We start from the raw sequence: 20,975 nt of genomic DNA, 5'->3' as shown, positions 1-20,975 counted from the left end.
CCCAGTCATAGATTGGATGCCAAGGAGCAGCGTCTTAACCTATGCTTACAAAGGCAGGTGCTGACAGTTCCATCTTGCCAAGGGAAACATGCTCACATTCTGGAGACTAACCGAGAAGACGGTAAAGAAACAATCTTGGCGCGTTAGACAGAAAACAGCTAGTGTTTTTCTCTCGCTTTGACCCTTACGTCAAACAGATTTCTGCTTCTGTCAAATGGGCTTCCTCGTAAGGAAGGTCGCCTATCTGTGTGTGTGTGTGTGTGTGTGTGTGTGTGTGTGTGTGTGTGTGCGTGTTGCATGCATCTCCAGCTGTTGAGTAATTATTGCTGCTGAGAATATTTGGTGTGTTTCTTGCTAAAAGCAAATATGTCCCAACCAAAATTCAAAACATTGTACTGCAGCCCTCCTTTTCTAACATTTAGGTTCATCAATACTACAGCTGTCTACCAGAAGACAAAGTACCCTATGTCAACAGCCCTGGAGAGAAAGCCCGGATCAAACAGCTTCTGCACCAGCTGCCTCCACATGACAATGAGGTAAGTCATTCAGAAATCAAAGAAGAAATACTGGAGCGCACCTAGCGGGGGACAGGCCATCATTCTGATATTTGGGTTGTGTGTACCAGCCAACTAGCCAGCTCACTGAGTCCTTTGGCAGAGGATTTGTTAAAGATTTATTTTGCGAAACCCTTGGCGGTTTTAGGTGGGGTGTTAAAAAAATATGGAAGAAGTTCTCACTCTCTATAACTGCTTTTAATTAGATGAAAAGGCCCCAAATCCTCACGTTTCAGTCAAAAAACGCATGTTTGTCTAGTGTCTCTTTGAATTGATGTATAAATAGTTCATGCTTTAACTTTATATGTTTTGAATTTCAACTCCAGTCCAGTTCATAAATAAATTATATCAATTTCAATAACACTTTGAAGATCTAAAGGTACTATCTTATTTACATGAAGTAGTGTATGTTCTTAGGAAAGCTTTTTTAAAGTAAGAATAGTTCACAACTTCTGAAATAAGAGTTAAAGAAGAATCTACAACTTTTGGAATGGGACTCAGTAGAGATATTGAGTTGACCTTGATGTTAATGGGTTACATCTGTATTATAGGAAATATTTTGCCAGCATATAGCATATTTACTCAGGTTTTCTAAAAAATTATATGGGATCAATTAGCCTGTTCTACTACAGTTGCTAGACTTTCACTTTTCTTACTTTTGTATTAAATTGGGCAATTGAGAAAAAGCACATACTTATACCAACAGTCATATTTCTCCTTTTAGTTGTATATGGCTTCACCCTCAGGGCACATTAAAACAGGCGGCTTGTGCTATTTCTGCAACACACAACTGTGAGTGCCAGTGCAAAGAAAGGCCCAAAAGACATAACAATAAGTGGGTGAGGAAATACAGAGCAATTTTAATGGAAATAAAAAACTTGTTTGGGAAGTTGATGATGCCTCCAGCAGAGGGAATTTAATTAAAAATAAAAAGGATAAAATTATTAGGGGTCAAACCTAAATGAGGGAATGCTGGAAGGAATATTTTACTTTTGTATGGGAATGATGAATAGGGGAAATTAAATGAATGTCATAAAAATGATGGGTGGGGAGCCATAAATGCTGTTAGTATGTTGAAATGCTGGGTGGGGTATTCTGGAAGTTAAAGTCCACATATCTTAAGAGTTGCTAAGATTGAGAAATACAGAAATATGGTAAGATGGTTCAGTTAGAGAAAGGGTTGCACATCTACAACGGATGAGGTCGGCATATGGAGTCACAGTGAGATTTGTTTAATGTGTTTGCATGATGCATCTCTGCCTGAAGAGTAGAAGGACACTGTTATTGTTTCCCCAATATAAAAAGAAAACCTATCAAGAATGAATACAGAAATATGAAAGGGTTTTTGCTTGTCTGGGAATGTGCTTGACAGATTGAAAATGTACCACAGATACATTGAGCAAAATGTCAGGAGTGCATTGAGGCTTTATGCCAGGCAGGGCATGTGCAGACCAGAGTTTTCTCTCTTTTATAGGTCATAGAAAAAGACGAATGTAAAATAGTAGGCTTAGAAAAAGTGTTTGCTGAAGTGGAGAGGCCTGAATTAAGGAGTATTTTGGGTAAATACAGAGTTGAAGATTGGTTGTTGGATGCAGTAAGAATGGGATTATATAGGAGAGAAATAAAGTATGTGTAAAAGTAAAGGAAATGCTCAGTGGTTTGGCATGTCTGATGACTTCTTTAGTATTTTTTGGGAATGCTTGTTCTAATGTTAGAAGTGCCCTGGTCAAAATGTATATACTCTATATTTGTATGGAGGTTAATGCTGTATTTTTGGTTGAGATCTCACAAAATTGCCAGGGATAACATGAAGGGCATGTGTACATGCACGTATGTATCTAATTGCATAATTCTATAGATGACAATATGGGACTTTTTTTCTCAACAGCAGACAAGGCATTTTTTTTCTAGAGGCAGAAGGGAAGAAAAGAGTTATTAAATTTCATTTTATTTTCTGAACTGGTCCTCTTAATCGTCAGGCCTGTCAATAGATGGACTCTGTGTGCTTTTAAAGATCTGCATGTTAATGTTACATGCAGATGTGGAAGATGAAGTTGAAGTTATCCAAAAGATGGTAGAAACTGAGATGTTCTCTCCGTTCAATAAAAGTGTATAAAATAGCTCAGTCATGAAGGACTGAAAGCCACATGAGTATAGCATGGATTGATGGCTGATAGCAAAATACTTGGATTTCTTCTCTTCAGCAGGACGGTTAGAAAGGATTAATTGGAAGAGAAATCAGAAAGAAACCTCCTTGTTCGACGTAGAAACTAATGTGGGTCTTCCTTTTTCTAATTCTTAGTCCCACTGCATCTTGTGGGAAACTGTTGCACAGTGGATTCAACTTTTCCTATGAACTGGTAGCCATCTCAGGCAGCTTGCAAAGTGAAGCAACCATTCACTCAGACAGAAATTCAGAAACATCTCTTTCAAATGATTGCTTCCATCTGAATCGAAAGTTGTCCTCTTCCTGTTGGTTTGGTCACTGAACATGATGACATCAATATTTCCATCTAAGGGAAGTAATGGAAAGGAGGTGTAGGGGGAGTAAACAGGAGATTTGGCCAAAGAATTAAGCCCACTACCAAAGTACCAATGTTCACATCACACAATTGCTGTTTTATCTCACTTTCCTCCAAGAAACATAAGTGATTGCTCTCCCCTCCTCCTATCTTCATGATAACCCAGTGATTTAGCTGAAACGAAGAGATAGTGGATGACCTAAAATAAATAGGTGAGCTTCATGGAAAGAATGGATTTTAAGCTTAGTTTTTCCTGCCCTAAGATGGGGCTCTAATCATTACTCAAAAGGTTAGGGATCTGTAATAGGCAGCTGTTGCCTTGGCCATAGCATTTAAGAGCTTAATTTAACCCCGTGTCCTATTAAGAATATCATATGTTGCTGGAATTTTGAGAGTTATTACAGAAATTGAAGCTCAAAGCATCTCTAAGGTCATAATCATTAACAACTTTTTTGGGGGGCAAAAAGGCCTTATCATTATTAAAAGATAAAGAGATACTGCGGATAGGGCAGAGAAAAATCTTGAAATCACACCACACAGAAGAGAGAGGATAAGATAAGAGAGGTTTTAAAGATCACAGCTCTTTTCCAATTCTGAAACAGGGATAGTATGATTTTTTTTATATTAAAACTGTGACCTGCATATCCCATTTAACTGAAGCCCTAGAACCAGTGGTGAAATCTGAACTGGTTTGCTACAGGTTCGCTGGCCGCACATTCGCAGTTCGCACCAAACGCACGCTGCGCGTGTATGCACACTTCACACCAAAAGGACGCTTGGGAAGATAAGTAGAACAGTGGGGGGGGGGGTGGAATCAGCTGTGGCGCACGATCTTGGGAACCTTTTTAAAAAACTTTTTTAAAGCATTTTTTACTACTGGTTCAGGTGAATAGATAGTAAAATGCTTTAAAAAAGTAAAAAAAAAAGGCTTGGATGATCACAGCTGTGCCATGCAATTGTCCGAGCCTTTTTTTTTTTTTTTTTTAAAGCATTTTTTACTACCTATTCGCCCGAACAGGTAATAGAAAAATGCTTAAAAAGTTTAAAAAAAAAAAAGTTTTGACGAGCTGAGCGACGCGCGATCGTCGGAACTTTTTTTTTTTTTTTTTTACTTTTCAAAGCATTTTGAACTACCGGTTCCGGAGAACCAGTAGCATTTTTTACCACCAGTTCGGTTGAATCAGCCCGAACCGGTAGTATTTCACCCTTGCCTAGAACTAATGATACATTTTCAAAACCAAGATTTAGAAATGGTTCTCATCACTTAGACATTTAATTGCACCTTCTTTCAAAATGTCAATCCACTCTCAGCATTCGGTGAACTCCTTAAATATTCCAGTTAGGAAATAAAGACATAATTTATTTTAAAATGATTGAGTATAACATTTTCTGGACACTCAAAAGCACCTCAAAAGCATTAAAAAACATTGTTCCTACATTACAAAGAGATATGCAGCCCGAAGTTCCAAAATAGCAAATAGCCTCTGAAAATCTTGGGTGCATCCATTAGAAATCTTTAGAAAATCTTTCCAAACTATAATTTTATAATTTCCAAGTTATAATTTTATACTGTCAAAAGTGACCTTCCTGTTTTGGTGCGGCAGTTAATAACATTGGGCTAGAAATTAAGTTCTAGTCCCACCTTAGGCACAAGCAGAGGTGGTATTCAGCTGGTTCGTACCGGTTTGGGCGAATTGGTAGCGGCGACTGCAGGTGCACCCTTCCACCCGTCCAGATGTAATGCCGTCCTATTTTGCCACGTTTTTGAGGCCAGGAGTATGTGTGGAAGGTTGGGTGCATGCATAGAATATTGGAAACCAACCGCTGGGTACAAAGCAAACTGGATGACTTTGGGTCAGTCCTCTCTCAGGCCTTTGAAGAAAATAATGGCAAATCTGAAACTCTTGCCAAGAAACCTGCAAGCACTTCTCCAAGCAGTTGTCAGGAGACAAAACTGATTGGAAGGCATAAAAAAAGGAAGAGAAAATATTAAATATATTACCAGATATAAATTATTATAATCATCATCAATCATTTTAGCCATTGTCTATCCACTGCAGGATGAAGGTCTCTTCCACATGTTTCCAACCTATACCAAGTTGGTGCTCACACTTAATGATCACAAAGATAGACTTTTCTTTGGGATGATATGTCCCCAACTTGGACCTTCAGATCTCTAAATGGTGTCCTCATTACTGTTGCAATTGAGTTCACCCACCTTGCTGTTAGTCATTCTCTTCTCTTAATTTCCAGCTTTCCTAGCTTCTGAAAAGTTCTGAGTCTTTGTGTAATGTGCCTAATGTGATAACTTGAGTCTGATTATTTGTGTCTGAAATGAAACTCTGGCTAGATTTGGTCTCTGAGCCATTTGTTTGCTTTTTTGGCTGTCTATGGTATTCTCAATGCCTTGTCTGACCCTAACATACCTTTTCTACCGTGCTTCTTCAAATACAACTTTTGTTTCCCTAGAATATCACAGGGAAAACCATTCAGCACATCACTGAATATTTTTTTACAAGCCTTTGTTAGTACTTTACCAAGTGCTTGCCCGAAGCATATTTCTTCCCTGTTGGTTCCTTTACAGATGATAGTCAGTCCTAAAAAGCAGACACTATCCTCCACTTAAGTTTCTTCATTGTCTTGAAATAAATAAGGAGGGAATTCCTTACTGTGAGAAGTTGAACAGCCAGCCTCTTGAAGTGAGTGTCCCATCACTGGAGGTTTTCAAAGATTGGACAGCCATTTGTCTGGGGTGGTCTAAGGATTCCTGCCGGGGGTAGGAGGTTTGACTACAAGACTTCCAAGACTCCTTTCAACGCTAAGGTTTTATGTTACTTAATTGCCCCACTGTGCTGCTTGATTTTAATTACTAGAGCTTGCAGACAGGCATCAGCATAGTGCTGTTTATTTATGATTTTATGCCATTTAATTGTCCTACTGTGCTGCTTGATTTTAATTACCTGAGCTTGCAGACAGAGTAGTAGCATCAGCATAGTTCAGGTTATTTATGTTTTTTTCCCCTGCAATTTTAAAATTACACTCACCTTCTAACAATCTAGCCTCTTTCAAAATATATTCATTATATAGATTGAATGAATAAGGAGAGAGTAGCCAGCTTTGTCTCACTAAGTCCAGCTGTTTTCACAAGTTTCTTCTTAACTATGGTTCCTATCCTGTCTATAGGTTTTCAAGAGGACAATGACATGTTCTGAGACTAAGAACATTCCACTTTGTCACAATAGACCCAATCAAAGGCCTTTCTGTGCTCAAATAGGCACATATTGACATATTTATAATATTCTTTGGATTACTCAATGTTCTAGCGTGTATCAGCAATAATGCCTCTTGTCCCTCAATCTCATCTAAAATAATATCTCATTTTCCATGATGATCTTCCATGAACAGTTATCTAATAACTGTTGGATGATCCTAAGTGTTATCTTGCTTGCATACCAAATTGAGGATATTGTACAATAGTTTGCACAGTGTTAAGTCTTTATTGGTTTTGGTTTGTAGATTAAGCTCTTCCAATCTGTGGTTCATTTTATCATTTTCCAAATTTGATGGAATAATTTGGTTAGAACCGTTATTTACTTATATCGCTTGCCATATTTCTGTAGATATTCCATCAATTCCTGTCATCTTCCAACATGGTCAAACTGGAGTAATGATTTAACTTCATCTTTTAGGACTGGAAATTCTTATAAATAGGGAATATTTTCCAGGCTCACTTGGTTAACATTGTATAGAATTTCAGTTCTTTTCTTTTTGTTGAATCAGTTGCTGTCTGTCCATTAGCATATTTTAGCAAAGCAATATGAGATTGGTATCTCGATCTGAGCTTGGAGAAATTTTGGAAAACTTCCCTTATTTTTCCATGTCGAGCTCCAGCTTTGATGTCTTTACAGATGTCATTGTAATACTGCTTCTTGTGTCTTCTAACAGCTCTCTGAATTTTTTAGTTACCATATATACTTGCAGATCAGCCAATAATTTTAGGATCCAAAATACATCCAAGGGTTTATCCATGAGTATATACAATAGTATTTTTAAAGACTTAGATATAGTCACAACATAGATCGGCAGATAAGCTGATTCTTAATTTTTATTTTTGTATGTTAGTTTTTAGAACTGGTGTCTCTGACACTATATTATCAATTACTTTATATTGTCTACCTATATGGTTTTCTTGATAAACAAAATACAGGAACGATTTACCATGGTCTTCTCCTGTGCAGTATGAAATTATGATTTTGCTATTGTCAGTAAAGTAATATCCACCTCCATTGTCTTCCTATTTTGCTGCTACCCAATCTAGGTACCTGCTTGCCTTAGTTGGGCAGCAAAGATGACCTTAGGTGACCCTAAGTGTGTGCTCTTGGCATTTACCCACATCCTGTCATGATGAAACAACAAACAGGATGGAATAGTGGTGGGCAGTATATTAAATATATGCACTTTAAATTCAGTGTAAATACAAATCATTTTAGTTTTCTTTCTTAGTCCTTTCAACTTTGGGTCATGGGCTCAAACACTGTTTTTTTAGTATTGGACATGATCCCTAAAAATCAAGAGCAGCATTCAGCTCAGGGGAAGTTATAGATCCATGATGAGGTCACAAAAGAAAATTGAGGTTGATGTCCCTTAATTCTGAATCCCACGGATTTTTCATGAAAGGTTTTTGTTTCTATATTTCACTGCTGTTTCAGAAAGTAGTGAATTTGTTGCAATATTTAATTAATTAATTAATTAATTAATTAGGCTTATATGCTGCCCTATCTCCAACGGACTCAGGGCAGTTCACAACAATAAAAACCACAATCCATAATGCAAGTTAAAATGCCTAATTAAATCAGATACAATTAAAAACCCGTAAAAAACCCTATCAGTCCAGGCTGGGGGACTTGAATAACCAAGTTTTTAATTCGCGGCGAAAGGTGCGAAGGTCAGGGGCCAGCCAAAGCCCCAAGGGAAGTTGATTCCAGAGGGTGGGTGCGCCCACAGAGAAGGCTCTACCCCTGGGGGCCGCCAGCCGACATTGTCTCGACGACGGCACCCTGAGTAGGCCCTCCCTATGGGCGCGAACCGGGCAATGGGATGTTGTTGCTGGCTGCAGGTGGTCCGCCTAATATCCTGGGCCTAAGCCATGTAGGGCTTTATAGGTCATCACCAGCACCTTGAATCTCACCCGGAGGGCAACCAGTAACCAATGCAGGTCGCGCAGGAGGGGTGTTACATGGGAGTATCGGGATTCTCCCATCACAACCCACGCGGCCGCATTTTGCACCAGTTGAAGCCTCCGAGTGGTCCTCAAGGGCAGCCCCAATATGTCCTCCCAAATGTTCCTACACATGAACACAAACACATACATACAAACAGCATTGAACTCTTGTGGGTCTCCGGCATTGTGAAGCTAAATTATGGCTCAGCAATTACCATTTGTGGCATGGAATTTTGATTTTGGATTTTGTTTAATATCTCTTTTACTATAGAAAAATCTTCATAGGAAGTAGCTTAATGGAAACTTTGATATCAAAATGAAAGAAACTCAGAAAAACATTCTCTAAAATAAGCTTTACTCTCGGTTTTCAATGGCTCCTTTGTTCATTTTATATTTTTTTGATGTTTCCACATAGTTTTGGATTAGGGTTAGGGTATTTTAATGTACAAATAGAATAATTTTAATTGCTTTGCCATTATATAATTACAGAAAATGGAATGCATGATACAGTCAATATGAAAGCTGCATTCACTATCATATTTTCAGACTTGCCTGGAAAGAAAATCCTCAGTTTAAGCAGGGATGTCTCAACATTTTCTAGAAAAATTGCATTCGGATTTTTAGTAGTATGGCTGGGATTTCACTTCTGCGTGGGCCACAATAAAAATTAAGTATTCTTTCATTTAGTTTACATGCGCATTAACTATATGTTAACTATATTAAAATAATTACTCTACGCTTATGAATGCAATAAACTCCTTTGGTCACGTTAAAACTTGCAGTTAGAGACCACCTGAAATCATAAATGAAGTCATGATTTCATTGGTGTCAGGATAGGCAAGACATAAATCAACCACATTTTGTCAGGCGTAAAAGATCAGCTCCACACGTGAAGGTCCAATTAAACTGATTTATTGCTACTCATGCTTATGCAGAAGATTATTCTCAAGTAACAGTTAGCACCTGCTTGTAGTTAGAAAAAAGTCAACGGAATTCAGGGGGGAATTGACTTAGTTCCATTGTGGCTACGTAGGGATTCTAGGCTCATCCTTCATTTAACTCCACTCCCAGCTTCTGCCACTCCTTCTCATACATTTTTCATGATTAAATGTTTATCTGGGTACCACAGGGGATTTTATACTTCCTAATCCTGCTACTGGCCTCTAGGAGCAAGGTCCAGTGCAAGATTAGACCACATTTCCCTACCTAGGTGGACAAAAGTTCAATAGAAGGTGTGGACTCACTACCCAAATCTGACCAGTACAACCTACCCTCCCAAGCTGCTTGTGACCCCCAACAGTTCCCAGCTCCAAATTTGAAAACTTCTGGCCTTGATGTTTAATAGTTTCACTTTTGCATGAATATCATACAGAGGGTGATCAGAACTGATATTAAAGGAAATACAGATAATCCTGGACTTAACAATCACAATTGAGCGAAAATTTCGATTGCTAAGTGAAACATTCATTGAGTTTTGACTCATTTTATGACTTTTCTTGCCACAGTAAAGTGAATCACAGAAGTTGTTTCCTCATTGACTCTGCTTGTCAGAATGTTGCAAAAAGTGTCGACGTGACCCTGGGACACTGCAATTGTCATAAATATGAACCAGTTGCCAAACATCTGAATTTTGATCAGGTGACCATGGGGATGCTGCAACAGTCGTAAGTGTGAAAAATGGTCATAAGTCACTTAATTCAGCGTCGTAGCGGTCACTAAGTGAACTGTTGTAACTCGAGGATTACCTGCATACGGTATATGGTTTAAACAGTGAGGTGACGGAAGATCAGTTATCCCAGGATAACCGAATGGCTGATCTTATAATTGCTGCGTAATAGATGGAGTTAGAAATTGATTCTCTTTTTAAAAAGTATTTTGTAGACATTGCAAATTATTCTTGAGGTCTCCTGTAATCCAGTCAGCATAGGAAGGTTAAGAATATTGGCAGCACCTGAATTTGTTTTCAGGTTGTTGTGTTAAGGAGAAAGGTTAGAATGCCCAGGCAAAGAAATAACATTTACACATATTTTGCATAATTACAATCATTTGGTAAAGGAAGAAGATAAAGAAATTATTCATTTGGAACCTAAACCTAAGCTCAAGCAAATCTGTGCTTGAGAACCAAAATATTTATTTATTCCCTGTTGCAAAAATATGTTTTATAAAATTATAAATTGAGGACTAACTTCTTATCCCAATAATCTTCCAATATAGCTTTTCTTCTGAGTTTAGAAATGACCTGGGAGAAATCCCACTGGACTTAATGCAACTAGACGTAAATAGGAAAAATTATATACTAGTATAACATGGCTTTAGCTGTATTACCCATAACTGTTTTGATTTTATGTATGCAAAGAGTGGGAAAGGGATCAAAATCCATTAATATTATCCTGAAGCAAAATTTTTCAAGGATGTTAACCTTGTTTAGGATTTAAGATTAACAGAGGATTACAAAGAACTGTTGACTGAGGGAATAGGAACCACGACTTCCCTTGGCGGCTATGGACTGTTGAGCAGCTGTTGTGTTCCAAGTGCTCTATGGAGAGAGATGCTATAAAGCAGGCCCAAAGCTCTGGAACAGTAGCTAACCCTGCTTAGCAGCAGCCCATGCAAAGCTTGCTAATTTCCATGGCAGTGTCTCCTTGTCTAAATTCATTAGATATTCAATTTCACATGATGAATCAGGCCGAAATTATTTTCCTACCAAGAGGAGGTTCAGCAATTTCCCTGAAGCGGAAATAGGACAGTACACTAAAAAATGGGTAGAATTTTCTATAATCTCTTTGGAACAAGAGAAGAAGTACATATTATGTGAAAAATTGAGAAATTGGCCCTCTCTAGTTGCTGATGCCCTTTGCTGGAATTGTAGTCTTGCAAGGGCCTCTCGGAGGGACGGCATTCTCAGATTTTGGTTTTATGAAGTGTGTACTGAGCGGTGATATTATTTTGTGATCATTTAAACACATTTCTTTGGGCAAAAACATTCAGTACCCTGCTTTTAAATAATAGGTCATTGTTTGGATTGTTTGAATTTAAAAAAAGAATTATGGGGAAAAAACCTAAAAGGTATGTAAGGATTGGATAAAAAATGTAAGCCAACTGGTTCAAGAAGGAGTGGATAAATTCATTTACTTTAAGAGATACCACCTGACAAATCAGGGATCAAATATTGAGAGGAATCTAGATTCCCAATAATAAAATGCCCTTAGTTTAGCTTTAATTAGGTATGTACTAGTTTCTGTACAGAGAAAAGGGATAGGAGTACGAATAGAATAGAATAGAATAGAATAGAATAGAATAGAATAGAATAGAATAGAATAGAATAGAATAGAATAGAATAGAATAGAATAGAATAGAATAGAATAGAATAGAATGGAATGGAATGGAATGGAATGGAATAGAATGGAATAGGAATAGGAATAGGAATAATAGAAATAGAAATAATAGAAATAGAAATAGAATAGAATTCTTTAATGGCCAGGTGTGATTGGACACACAAGGAATTTGTCTTTGGTGCATATGCTCTCAGTGTACATAAAAATATTAGATATGCCTAAAATACAGTCCTTGGCTTAACGTCCACAATTCAGCCCAAACTTTCTATTGCTAAGAAAGGCAGTTGTTAAGTGAGTTTTAAGACCCATTTTATGAATCTTCTTGCCATAGTTGTTAAGTGAATCGCTCAGTAGTAATGTGGTTGTTAAGTGAATCTGGCTTCCCCACTGACCCTGACAGAAGGTCTTAGAAGGTGAATACATAATCCCGGGACATTGCATCCATCATAAATACATGCCAATTGCCAAGCATCCAAATTTTGATCACATGACCACAGGGATGGCACAACAGTCATAAGTATGAAAAACCATCACAAGTCGCTTTTTTCAGTGCAGTTGTAACTTCAAATGGTCACTAAATGAATGGTTGTAAGTCAAGGATTACTTGTAATTATGGGGAGCTCATTTTGAAAGAAGTCCATATCACAAAGAGTAGAAATTCCCTATAATCTATTACATATGAAAAATAAGGAACTAGTTTGGTTTTTTAGAAGAGTTAGGATTGCAGAAATTTGTTGACCATTAATGGTACACCAGAACTTTATTATTCCTGCCAAGTTATAAAGTTTTTATTTTTTGGGCCTGACAATGAGAGACAATGAAAGTACCAACGACCTAAAGCATTCAAAAGAATACCCATCTGTAAGAGATGTTTCCCATTTTTACAGTTGCATCTTTTTCTTTTCTGCTTATATGCCAGCACTTTTCATTTCTCCACATTTGCAGTTAGGTAATTTAAGGGCAATAGCTATCCAAAGCTCTTAACTATCTGTCAAGTCTATCTGAGATAAGCAATACATCAAATAATACAGAGGAGTTCCTATTCCCTGCCTTTACTGAAAAATAATTTTCTTTACTCTGGGCTGGAACAATATCATTAATAAATAGATTAAACAGTGAAGGTGCAAGCATATTTATTTGGTGGTCTGCTAGGGTGAACCTAATCTGAATTTGAGTGTTTGTCTATAAAGCCATGATCAAAATTAACAACCTTCTATTCAAATTCAACTGATCTAGTTTAATCCATGGTTTGTATCTATCAATAAAATCAAAAGCTGCAAGAGAATCCCTAAAGGCAACGTACAATTTCCTGTCAGCGTTTTTTTGCATACTTATTTATCAGATGATCTGATACAAAACCATGATCAATTATTGAGCATCCTGCTCTAAACCCTGCCTGTTCTTCTCCATGCACATTTGCATAGAAATAAATGTGCAATATTTTAAATACATATTAATATGAAATGTCTTTGAATATTAGTAGCCTGAGTTGGTAGTTATGTTGTTGGTTTGAGCTCCGAGCTTGGTGATTTAGTTGCAAACGTTTTGTCCCCATTCGAGGAGACATTGTCAGTGCTCTTTCCAAAGTGCACAAGATGTCTCCTCGAATAGGGATGAAACGTTACAACCAAATTGCCAGGCTCGGAGTTCAAACCAACAACATTAATATCTATCTATCTATCTATCTATCTATCTATCTATCTATCTATCTAACTATCTTATCTATCTATCTTTCTTTCTTTCTTTCTTTCTTTCTTTCTTTCTTTCTTTCTTTCTTTCTTTCTCACGTATGCAGGATGAGGCATCAGAAAACCTGGTACAACTAAAGTTTGAGAAATGCTGCAGTAATAAAATACACACATTTTTATATAAAAGAGAGGGTAAATTTGATTTAAATCAGGATTTAAATCACTAGTAAATAGGCTTGATTTAAATCGACTCGATTTAAATCGTAACTTTTAAAGAGCAACTGTCACCTCTGTCCCTCAGCGGCTTCTCCTCTGACTCACCGACAGTCCCATTCATGTTAATGAGACAGCTGGTGATGCGGCTGTTGTGAGCCAGGCCCAAGTAAGTAGTAGGAAAATCAGTCAATGAAAAAACAAACAAACTTTATTTGAACAGCTGAGAGTTACTTCATTCCCAGCGTCGTTCAACTAAATTAAAGCAAATTCCTCCCAACACAAATTCCTCAGTCCTATCGCAAACCATGTCCAATCAGGCAAACTGCAAAAGGCTTTTCTTGGCAAACGTTCAGAAGTCACAGATACAATAATAAATACAAGACGTAGACGAAGAAGAAGACGAAGCTACCAACGTTGTTTTCCGGCAAAGCCCAAACGCCGTTGCTGGTCTGTTTTAAGCCTTATGGGCGGGGCCAATCATCTCTTGGCCCTACTCCCGAGATGTCCTCTTTGCTTTAGCTGCTCTTGCCTTCTGGCAGCTCTTCTCATGTGTGCATTAGGAACAGGCTCCTCCTGTTCCTCTGCCTCATTCCTATCAGTCTCTGGAGGCTCTGGACTCTGCACCTCACTCCCCGATGGCCCTGGCCGCATCTCTGCCTCTGACACAGAGCCCTCATCCGGGCCTTCCCCAGCCTCCAGGACTGGCTCATATTCTTCCTCAGCCTCATCGCTGTCCAACTCCGCTGCCAGCTCTGCAGGCTGCTGGCGGACCACAACAGCAGCAGTGACACAAGGTGAGGGACGTGCCCGGCAGCAGGTGAGTGGATGGCCACTAACAGGCGCTGCCATGATGGATCTGAAATGACAGGTGCTCTTTAAATGTAAGGACTCATTCTTGCTGGTAGTTAGAATCTTTAATATTATTATTTGCAAATAAAATGAAGGTTTCCTATTTAGCTTGCAGAGCTTGGATTCATTGAATGAGTTTACTAAAAATGTAAATATTGCAGAATATATACAGCCTCATGCTACATAAATAAGCTCCATTTCATGCTGAATACACTAAATTATTAATGTATGTTAAATAGAAAACTTAACTTTAGATAAATTTTTATTCCAAAAGCATTTTATTAAAATAAATTTGATAAAAATAAAAAAATCCAATTTAATTTTTTTTAAAAATCTGATTCTTTTATTTCTTTAAAAAAATCATCGATTTTTATCCAACCTGATAAAATATAACATTTCTATATAAAATATAACATTTTTAGTCTTTTATTATTGGTTGCATTGTTTTGTTCTTCTTTTGCAAGCTACCCAAGCCTTACAATTGAGGCAGCATAGCTATCTTGTAAAGTTTTTTTTTTTTTAAAAAAAAAAAACACTGCCCCTCCGACAATTACTTTCAGAGACAAATGGATTTCGAGCTGAGGAACTCTGCAAAATTATTCCACCATAGAAAAGCTTTGTAGAGAAAAGCTTTCTTGTCTCTCACAGACTGCCAGGAACTCTTTAGGGTCATTCAGTGGAACATATTCAGGGTAGATAAAAGCCAGTATTTCTTAAAGGTAGCTTTACAAGACTTCTAGACAAATTGACGAGGATGTTAAGCCCTTTTTTTTCCTGATCAAATGTACATCTGTTCAGAAGTAAATGGTGGGATGGGGTGGCAGGCAGGGTTGAAGCAAACCAGTACATGAGGAGATGCCAAAGGAGTGCAAACTCCAGGCACCTTTTCTCTTGCTCACTCTGTTTCTCATCCTGTTTTTCTCTTTCAAATGTGTGGGTGTAGCAAAGGGATGGAGTTCTCTTATTAGAAACTTGAGAGGATCTCTGGCATTTGAAATTAACCCACCTGAGAGATATGGTTAGTTATATGCCGCCCTGAGGGATAATTATATTCAACTCCTGTCTGGTACTATAATATGCGTTATGCCATTCCAGGAAAAAATTTAAATATCTGATTTATTTTTGAAGTTCAATTCTTCTTGAGACCAGACTACTTTAGAGAATATCTCTTTCTATACAGCCTTCCTGCTAACTGAGATCAGCCTGAGGGTTTGCCTGTGTTTGCCACAAGCTAATATTGCAATTTTTTTGAGAAGAGCCTTCTCTGGTAGCCACCCCAGTTCTTTGGAACACATTTTTTTTTTTTAATTTGATTTATATGCTGCCCTTCTCCGGAGACTCAGGGCGGCTTACAATGCGTTAAGCAATAGCCTTCATACTTTTGTATATTTATACAAAGTCAACTTATTGCCCCCACAAACTGGGTCCTCATTTCACCTACCTTAGAAAGGATGGAAGGCTGAGTCAACCATGAGCCTTGGAGAGATTCGAACCAGCAGTAATTGCAGGCAGCTGTGTTAATAACAGGGTGCTTAGACCACTGTACTATCAAGGCTGGTGAATTAAGAGATTGAACCTTCTGATTACTTTCTAACAAGTCCTACTTGCACATTCTTAAAGCAGGTTTTAAATTATGAATTTTAATTACTGTTTATAAGAAGGACCTGGGGTTTTATGTTTTATTGCAAACCAATATGTTTTGTTTAATGAATCAAATGATTCAGAATGTTGCCAGGATTTGTTGAACCACTCCTATCGCATCAAGTTTACATTTAAACAAGTTCTTTACTGTTATGGTTATTGTTGAAACCTTTCTTTCGTATTCTGTATTTCCTCTCCACCTTCTTCCTTAGTATCAGGGAGTCACAGTTCTATTTGTCTCTTATAAAAGGGGCTTTATTCCTGTTGCCATATTCTGAAATATTTCCATTGGACTTCTACAGTGTTTCCAGCACGTATCTCCCAACCTTCACATTTTTTTTCAGTAGAACAGATTCATCTTGCCAAGCTGCAGAAAGCCTTTTTCATTAGGAGTTCTTGAAAAGATGCCAGAGATATATTTGGATGTGGTCATAAAGCTAACTGCCATCCAAGGAGTTCCCACCAAATTTGATGGGGCTCTATTCAGTTGAGTTACTTTAAGAGTGTGTCCTTAAGCTACAGCTACGTTTGGCTCCCTGGGGTGTTGCATTTTGTGTCAGTCTAACACGTGCCTTAGCATGTTTTTGATGATTCATTAGCCAAAGGCCTTAACATCATTACTAACACCATCAGTCATGACTATGCCCTTTTCACAGATACATATTCTACCTTGAAACTTCCATCAAATATTTTAGTCAGTTTATACATACATACATATAATTTCATAGCAATAGACGTTGCTATGTAACGTGAAACACGTTAACTAAGGAGTGAAATTCTATTGTTGCTGAAGACAAGGATGAAGTTCTAATACGTGGACTAATAAGTCATAAATCCAAATTACTGGTTGCCAAGAAGCTTGACTAATGTTACATATTTTACTACTTAGATGTTATTTATGTTTAAGCTTGTCATGGATGTTAACTATTTTTAGGAAGATTTCAACATGATTTGCACAATTGTCTAATCATGGACAATTGTGTTGAGGGCTCCAGATCAAATGATGAATAAGTATTAAATGATGGGCATAGAAACAATCTTTTTGACATTAAAAAAAGACCAGAACAAGCATAGAAACATTAAACCCCACTAGAATTCATATTGGTTGCATCCTGTTTTCTTATTGTTGTAAAGTCAAAACTTGGCCAAATGCTCATTGTATTGTTTTTACAGGTACTTTGTTTTTCCTTTTAAAAGTGTGTATTCCTAAACAAATTAGTGTGCATTCCCAATTAGTTCTGAACTTCTGAATATGGTCATATAAGGAGAGGAGTATAAAATGACTAAATCATGTTTACGGTAATCTAACTCTACCACTGCATGAAAGTAAATAGATAGAAACACTGAAAGTGCTCAGACAAGGTATATGTATGGTAGCTAGACAATTGCCTCACAGACTGGCACAGGAATTTTGTAAGGTACTAGAAGCCCTGGTGGTGCAATGGTTAGAATGCAGCATTGCAGACTAATTCTTCCCACAGCCTGGAGTTTGATCCTGATGGGGCCCAGAGTTGATTCAGCTCTCCATCCTTCCGAGATCGGTTAAAATGAAGACCCAGATTGTTGGGGACAATATGCTGACATTTGTAAACAACCACTATGGGGCAGTGTATAAGTCTTTATTGCTACTAATGTTTATATAATGGGCAGTGAAATAATTTTGTAGTAACCCGAGAAAGGTATATGACAAGGCAGTTACAACAGGTATGGTAGGGAGCATGCTGGTGGAGGGGAGGTGAATACCTTGTGAAAATGACTGTTTTGCAACTGGTCTTGCCCACCATGGCGGTCATTTTAGGAATAGCTAAGTATCTCACACTAATAATTTTGTGTTTGTATCTATCACCAATGCTCTCACAATGTCAGACATTGTCATGGCCGTCAGATATTCTCTAATCCTGATTAAAAAATAATGAATCTTGCACTTTTGAAGAAAAAAGCAGGAACCACTGCTTTTAGTGAAAAGCAATTGATTTGTTGCTTGATGTCCAGGTTCGATACTGTAACTCCCTGGATGAAGAGGAAAAGAGAGAACTCAAACTTTTCAGCAACCAAAGGAAGAGGGAGAACTTGGGCAGAGGCAATGTCCGGCCATTCCCCGTCACCATGACAGGAGCCATTTGCGAACAGGTAGACCATTCTCAGCGTTGTTGTTGTTGTTGTTGTTGTTGTTGTTGTTGTTGTTCTTCTTCTTCTTCTTCTTCTTCTTCTTCTTCTTCTTCTTCTTCTTCTTCTTCTTCTTCTTCTTCTTCTTCCTCCTCCTCCTCTTCCTCTTCCTCTTCCTCTTCTTCTTCCTCCTCCTCCTCCTCCTCCTCCTCCTCCTCCTCCTCCTCCTCCTCCTCCTTCTCCCCCTTCCTCCTTCTCCTCCAACCCATCAGCATCTTATCACCATGACATGAAAGCACCTATGCACCATGAGCTATCATAGGAATACATTATGGCAGCAAAAGACTTATTCTTCACTTTGACCTTGCAAAAAATTCTTACTCATTAAAAATATCCCCAGGGGTAGGAAAATTAGGTGGTGTAGATTTAGGGTGTGTGGCAGAGTGTTAGCTTAAGGCTGCTAATAGCCAGCTGCAAAAACAGTTTCTCTTGCATAATCCCCAGGGAAAAGGCTGCTTAAGGGGGTGCATTGCTAGGCCAGAAAACCATTTGGAAGACAAAGAAGAAAAGGAATGTGTACATCAATTTGAGAAAGACTATTACATGTAGCATTCTGCATCAGTATACACAGAGAAGGGCTTTAGGTATCCTATGGAGACCAAGGAGATTTTGTAGAGAAACCCTGGAACAAAATTGGAAATGCAGAATACTGTTTTCCACGTTTTGCATTACAAATTGCAGCATTGAGTGTTGACAGTTTGCATTTCAGATCTGATTAATGTATTTATATTTAGTGTCGGCATGGTAAAAAAACCATGTAATAAGATCATTCCAAATCTTACTTTCAATACACAAGTTTCCAATTCCCAATCTGTGGGGAAAAAAAATAATCAAATATGTGCAATGATCCCTAGAGTGGATACCACAGTTTAAATTCCTAAGTATTTCAAGCTATCATCTCGGTAAATGTGCAATAAGAAAGATATCAGAGGTTTTTCTCTGGAGGCCATTCATACCACCCGTCAGAGTTGAATAAATTGCAGCGTTTCATGCCTTCTAGTACCTTCTGTTCCCAAGATGTAAATATTTAATGTTAAAAGTTCAACCCACAATCTGAGATTGAAAGTATTGTACTGCAGTTTTATTTATTCGCCACATGTAGAAACTTGTAACTTAAATCAGTTAGTGGCTGGATTCAGACAATGCTGTTAACCAGGTCAGTAGTTTGTTTTAACCTTAGATTATTTTTATTATTTTATCACTCTGCTAAACAAATAATTCCCTCAACACTGTCAAACTATTTAGTAAGTCTGTACTAGTATTAATCTTCTCATCGTTCCCACCACCCATCTCCTTCCACTTATGACTGTATGACTGTAACTTTGTATCTTTACGATTTATATTGATATTGTTTCCTGATTGCTTATTTGTTCCCTATGACTATCATTAAGTGTTGTACCTTATGATTCTTGATGAATGTATCTTTTCTTTTATGTACACTGAGGGCGTATGCACCAAGACAAATTCCTTGTGTGTCCAATCACACTTGGCCAATAAAAAATTCTATTCTATTCTATTCTATTCTATTCTATTCTATTCTATTCTATTCTATTCTATTCTATTCTATTCTATTCTATTCTAGACCCAAAGGTGCTATTATTTCCAAAAAGCAACTAGACTTTCTTGGGTTTTTTTCCTTCGAAAACATTTCACTTCTCATCCAAGAAGCTTCATCAGTTCTTGGATGAGAAGCGAAATTTTTAAAAGGAAAGAAAACCCCAAGAAAGTCCATTTGTCTTTTGGTAATAGCACCTTTGGGACAATCATGACCTGGATGATTGAGAATCTCCATAGAAATATAGTAGAGAACTCACAGTTTTCTTGAGTTTTGTATTATATCAAAGGAACCCTGCCCCAACTTCCTCTCTAAGGGAAGAATAATATAATTGATTCAGGATCTACCATTCTTGTTCCTGTTTGCTTGCTTTGAACTGTACCCATATAGGAACAGGTTGAGGAGTGAATAAGCATTAATCATCTCATTGTAGATAGGAGCTGTAAAGACCTTCTGCAGCGTGTCACGATTGCTTTTGTTTCACCACAATCCCTATAATACTGTATTTGGAGAAAGGCTTGACTTGTGAATAACTAGAAAAGAAATTTGCTGATTTTTATCAGTGCGTCACTTCAGCTTTTTCCAGATGCTGTCGTTATTCAACATTTCTCGCCCGGAAGAATTGTCCAGAAGAAGGGCTTCTCTTTAATTTTTATATTTATCTTGACAGTGTGGAGGCCAAATCAATGGAGGTGACATAGCCGTCTTTGCATCCAGAGCAGGCCATGGGGTGTGCTGGCATCCATCGTGCTTTATATGCAGCGTTTGCAATGAGCTGCTGGTGGATCTTATCTATTTCTATCAAGACGGGAAGATTTATTGTGGCCGGCACCATGCAGAATGCCTCAAACCTCGGTGCGCAGCCTGTGATGAGGTAAGACCAGTCAGGCGTGTTTGGTATTGGGGAAGGGGGCTTGAATAAGTGGGTAAATCATGTCAGGGATCATGTGTTAGGTGGTAAATCAGTCTAGGCTTCCAGATTTGCCTTGCCAGTTTATCTTTGCATCTTGTGGTTTGCAAATGATGAAATGTCTGAGAGCTGCTCTACATACCAACCCCGGTAGAGGCTTTTGGTTCTGACAGCCCATCCAAGTTTTCGTTGCCGAACAGCCCTCCACCCCCATCCTGCTGGGGCCTGGCCCTGTTCTCTTATATAAGCTAAGACTCCCACTGCTAACCACTCTTCTCTGGAACAGCCATTGCTCAAAAGGAATAAAAAAAAAAAAAA

At 38.0% G+C, this 20,975-nt stretch overlaps 1 protein-coding gene across 2 annotated transcripts in view; it reads left to right on the top strand.

The window, feature by feature from the left end:
- Positions 1-20,975, top strand: part of PRICKLE2 (prickle planar cell polarity protein 2) — a 320,000-nt gene that overhangs the window by 234,486 nt on the left and 64,539 nt on the right. For both annotated transcript variants that reach the window (XM_070936850.1, XM_070936849.1), the window contains exons 3-5: positions 423-536; positions 18,019-18,156; positions 20,418-20,621. In XM_070936850.1, the coding sequence (XP_070792951.1) occupies positions 423-536; positions 18,019-18,156; positions 20,418-20,621 (456 nt within the window). The remainder of the gene's footprint in view (positions 1-422; positions 537-18,018; positions 18,157-20,417; positions 20,622-20,975) is intronic.

The sequence above is a fragment of the Pituophis catenifer genome, unplaced genomic scaffold, assembly GCF_029215685.1.
Source record: "Pituophis catenifer annectens isolate HBS135680 unplaced genomic scaffold, rPitCat1.0.hap2 SCAF_2, whole genome shotgun sequence".
Taxonomy (NCBI): Eukaryota; Metazoa; Chordata; class Lepidosauria; order Squamata; family Colubridae; genus Pituophis; species Pituophis catenifer.
This window is presented reverse-complemented; position numbering and strand designations above follow the sequence as displayed.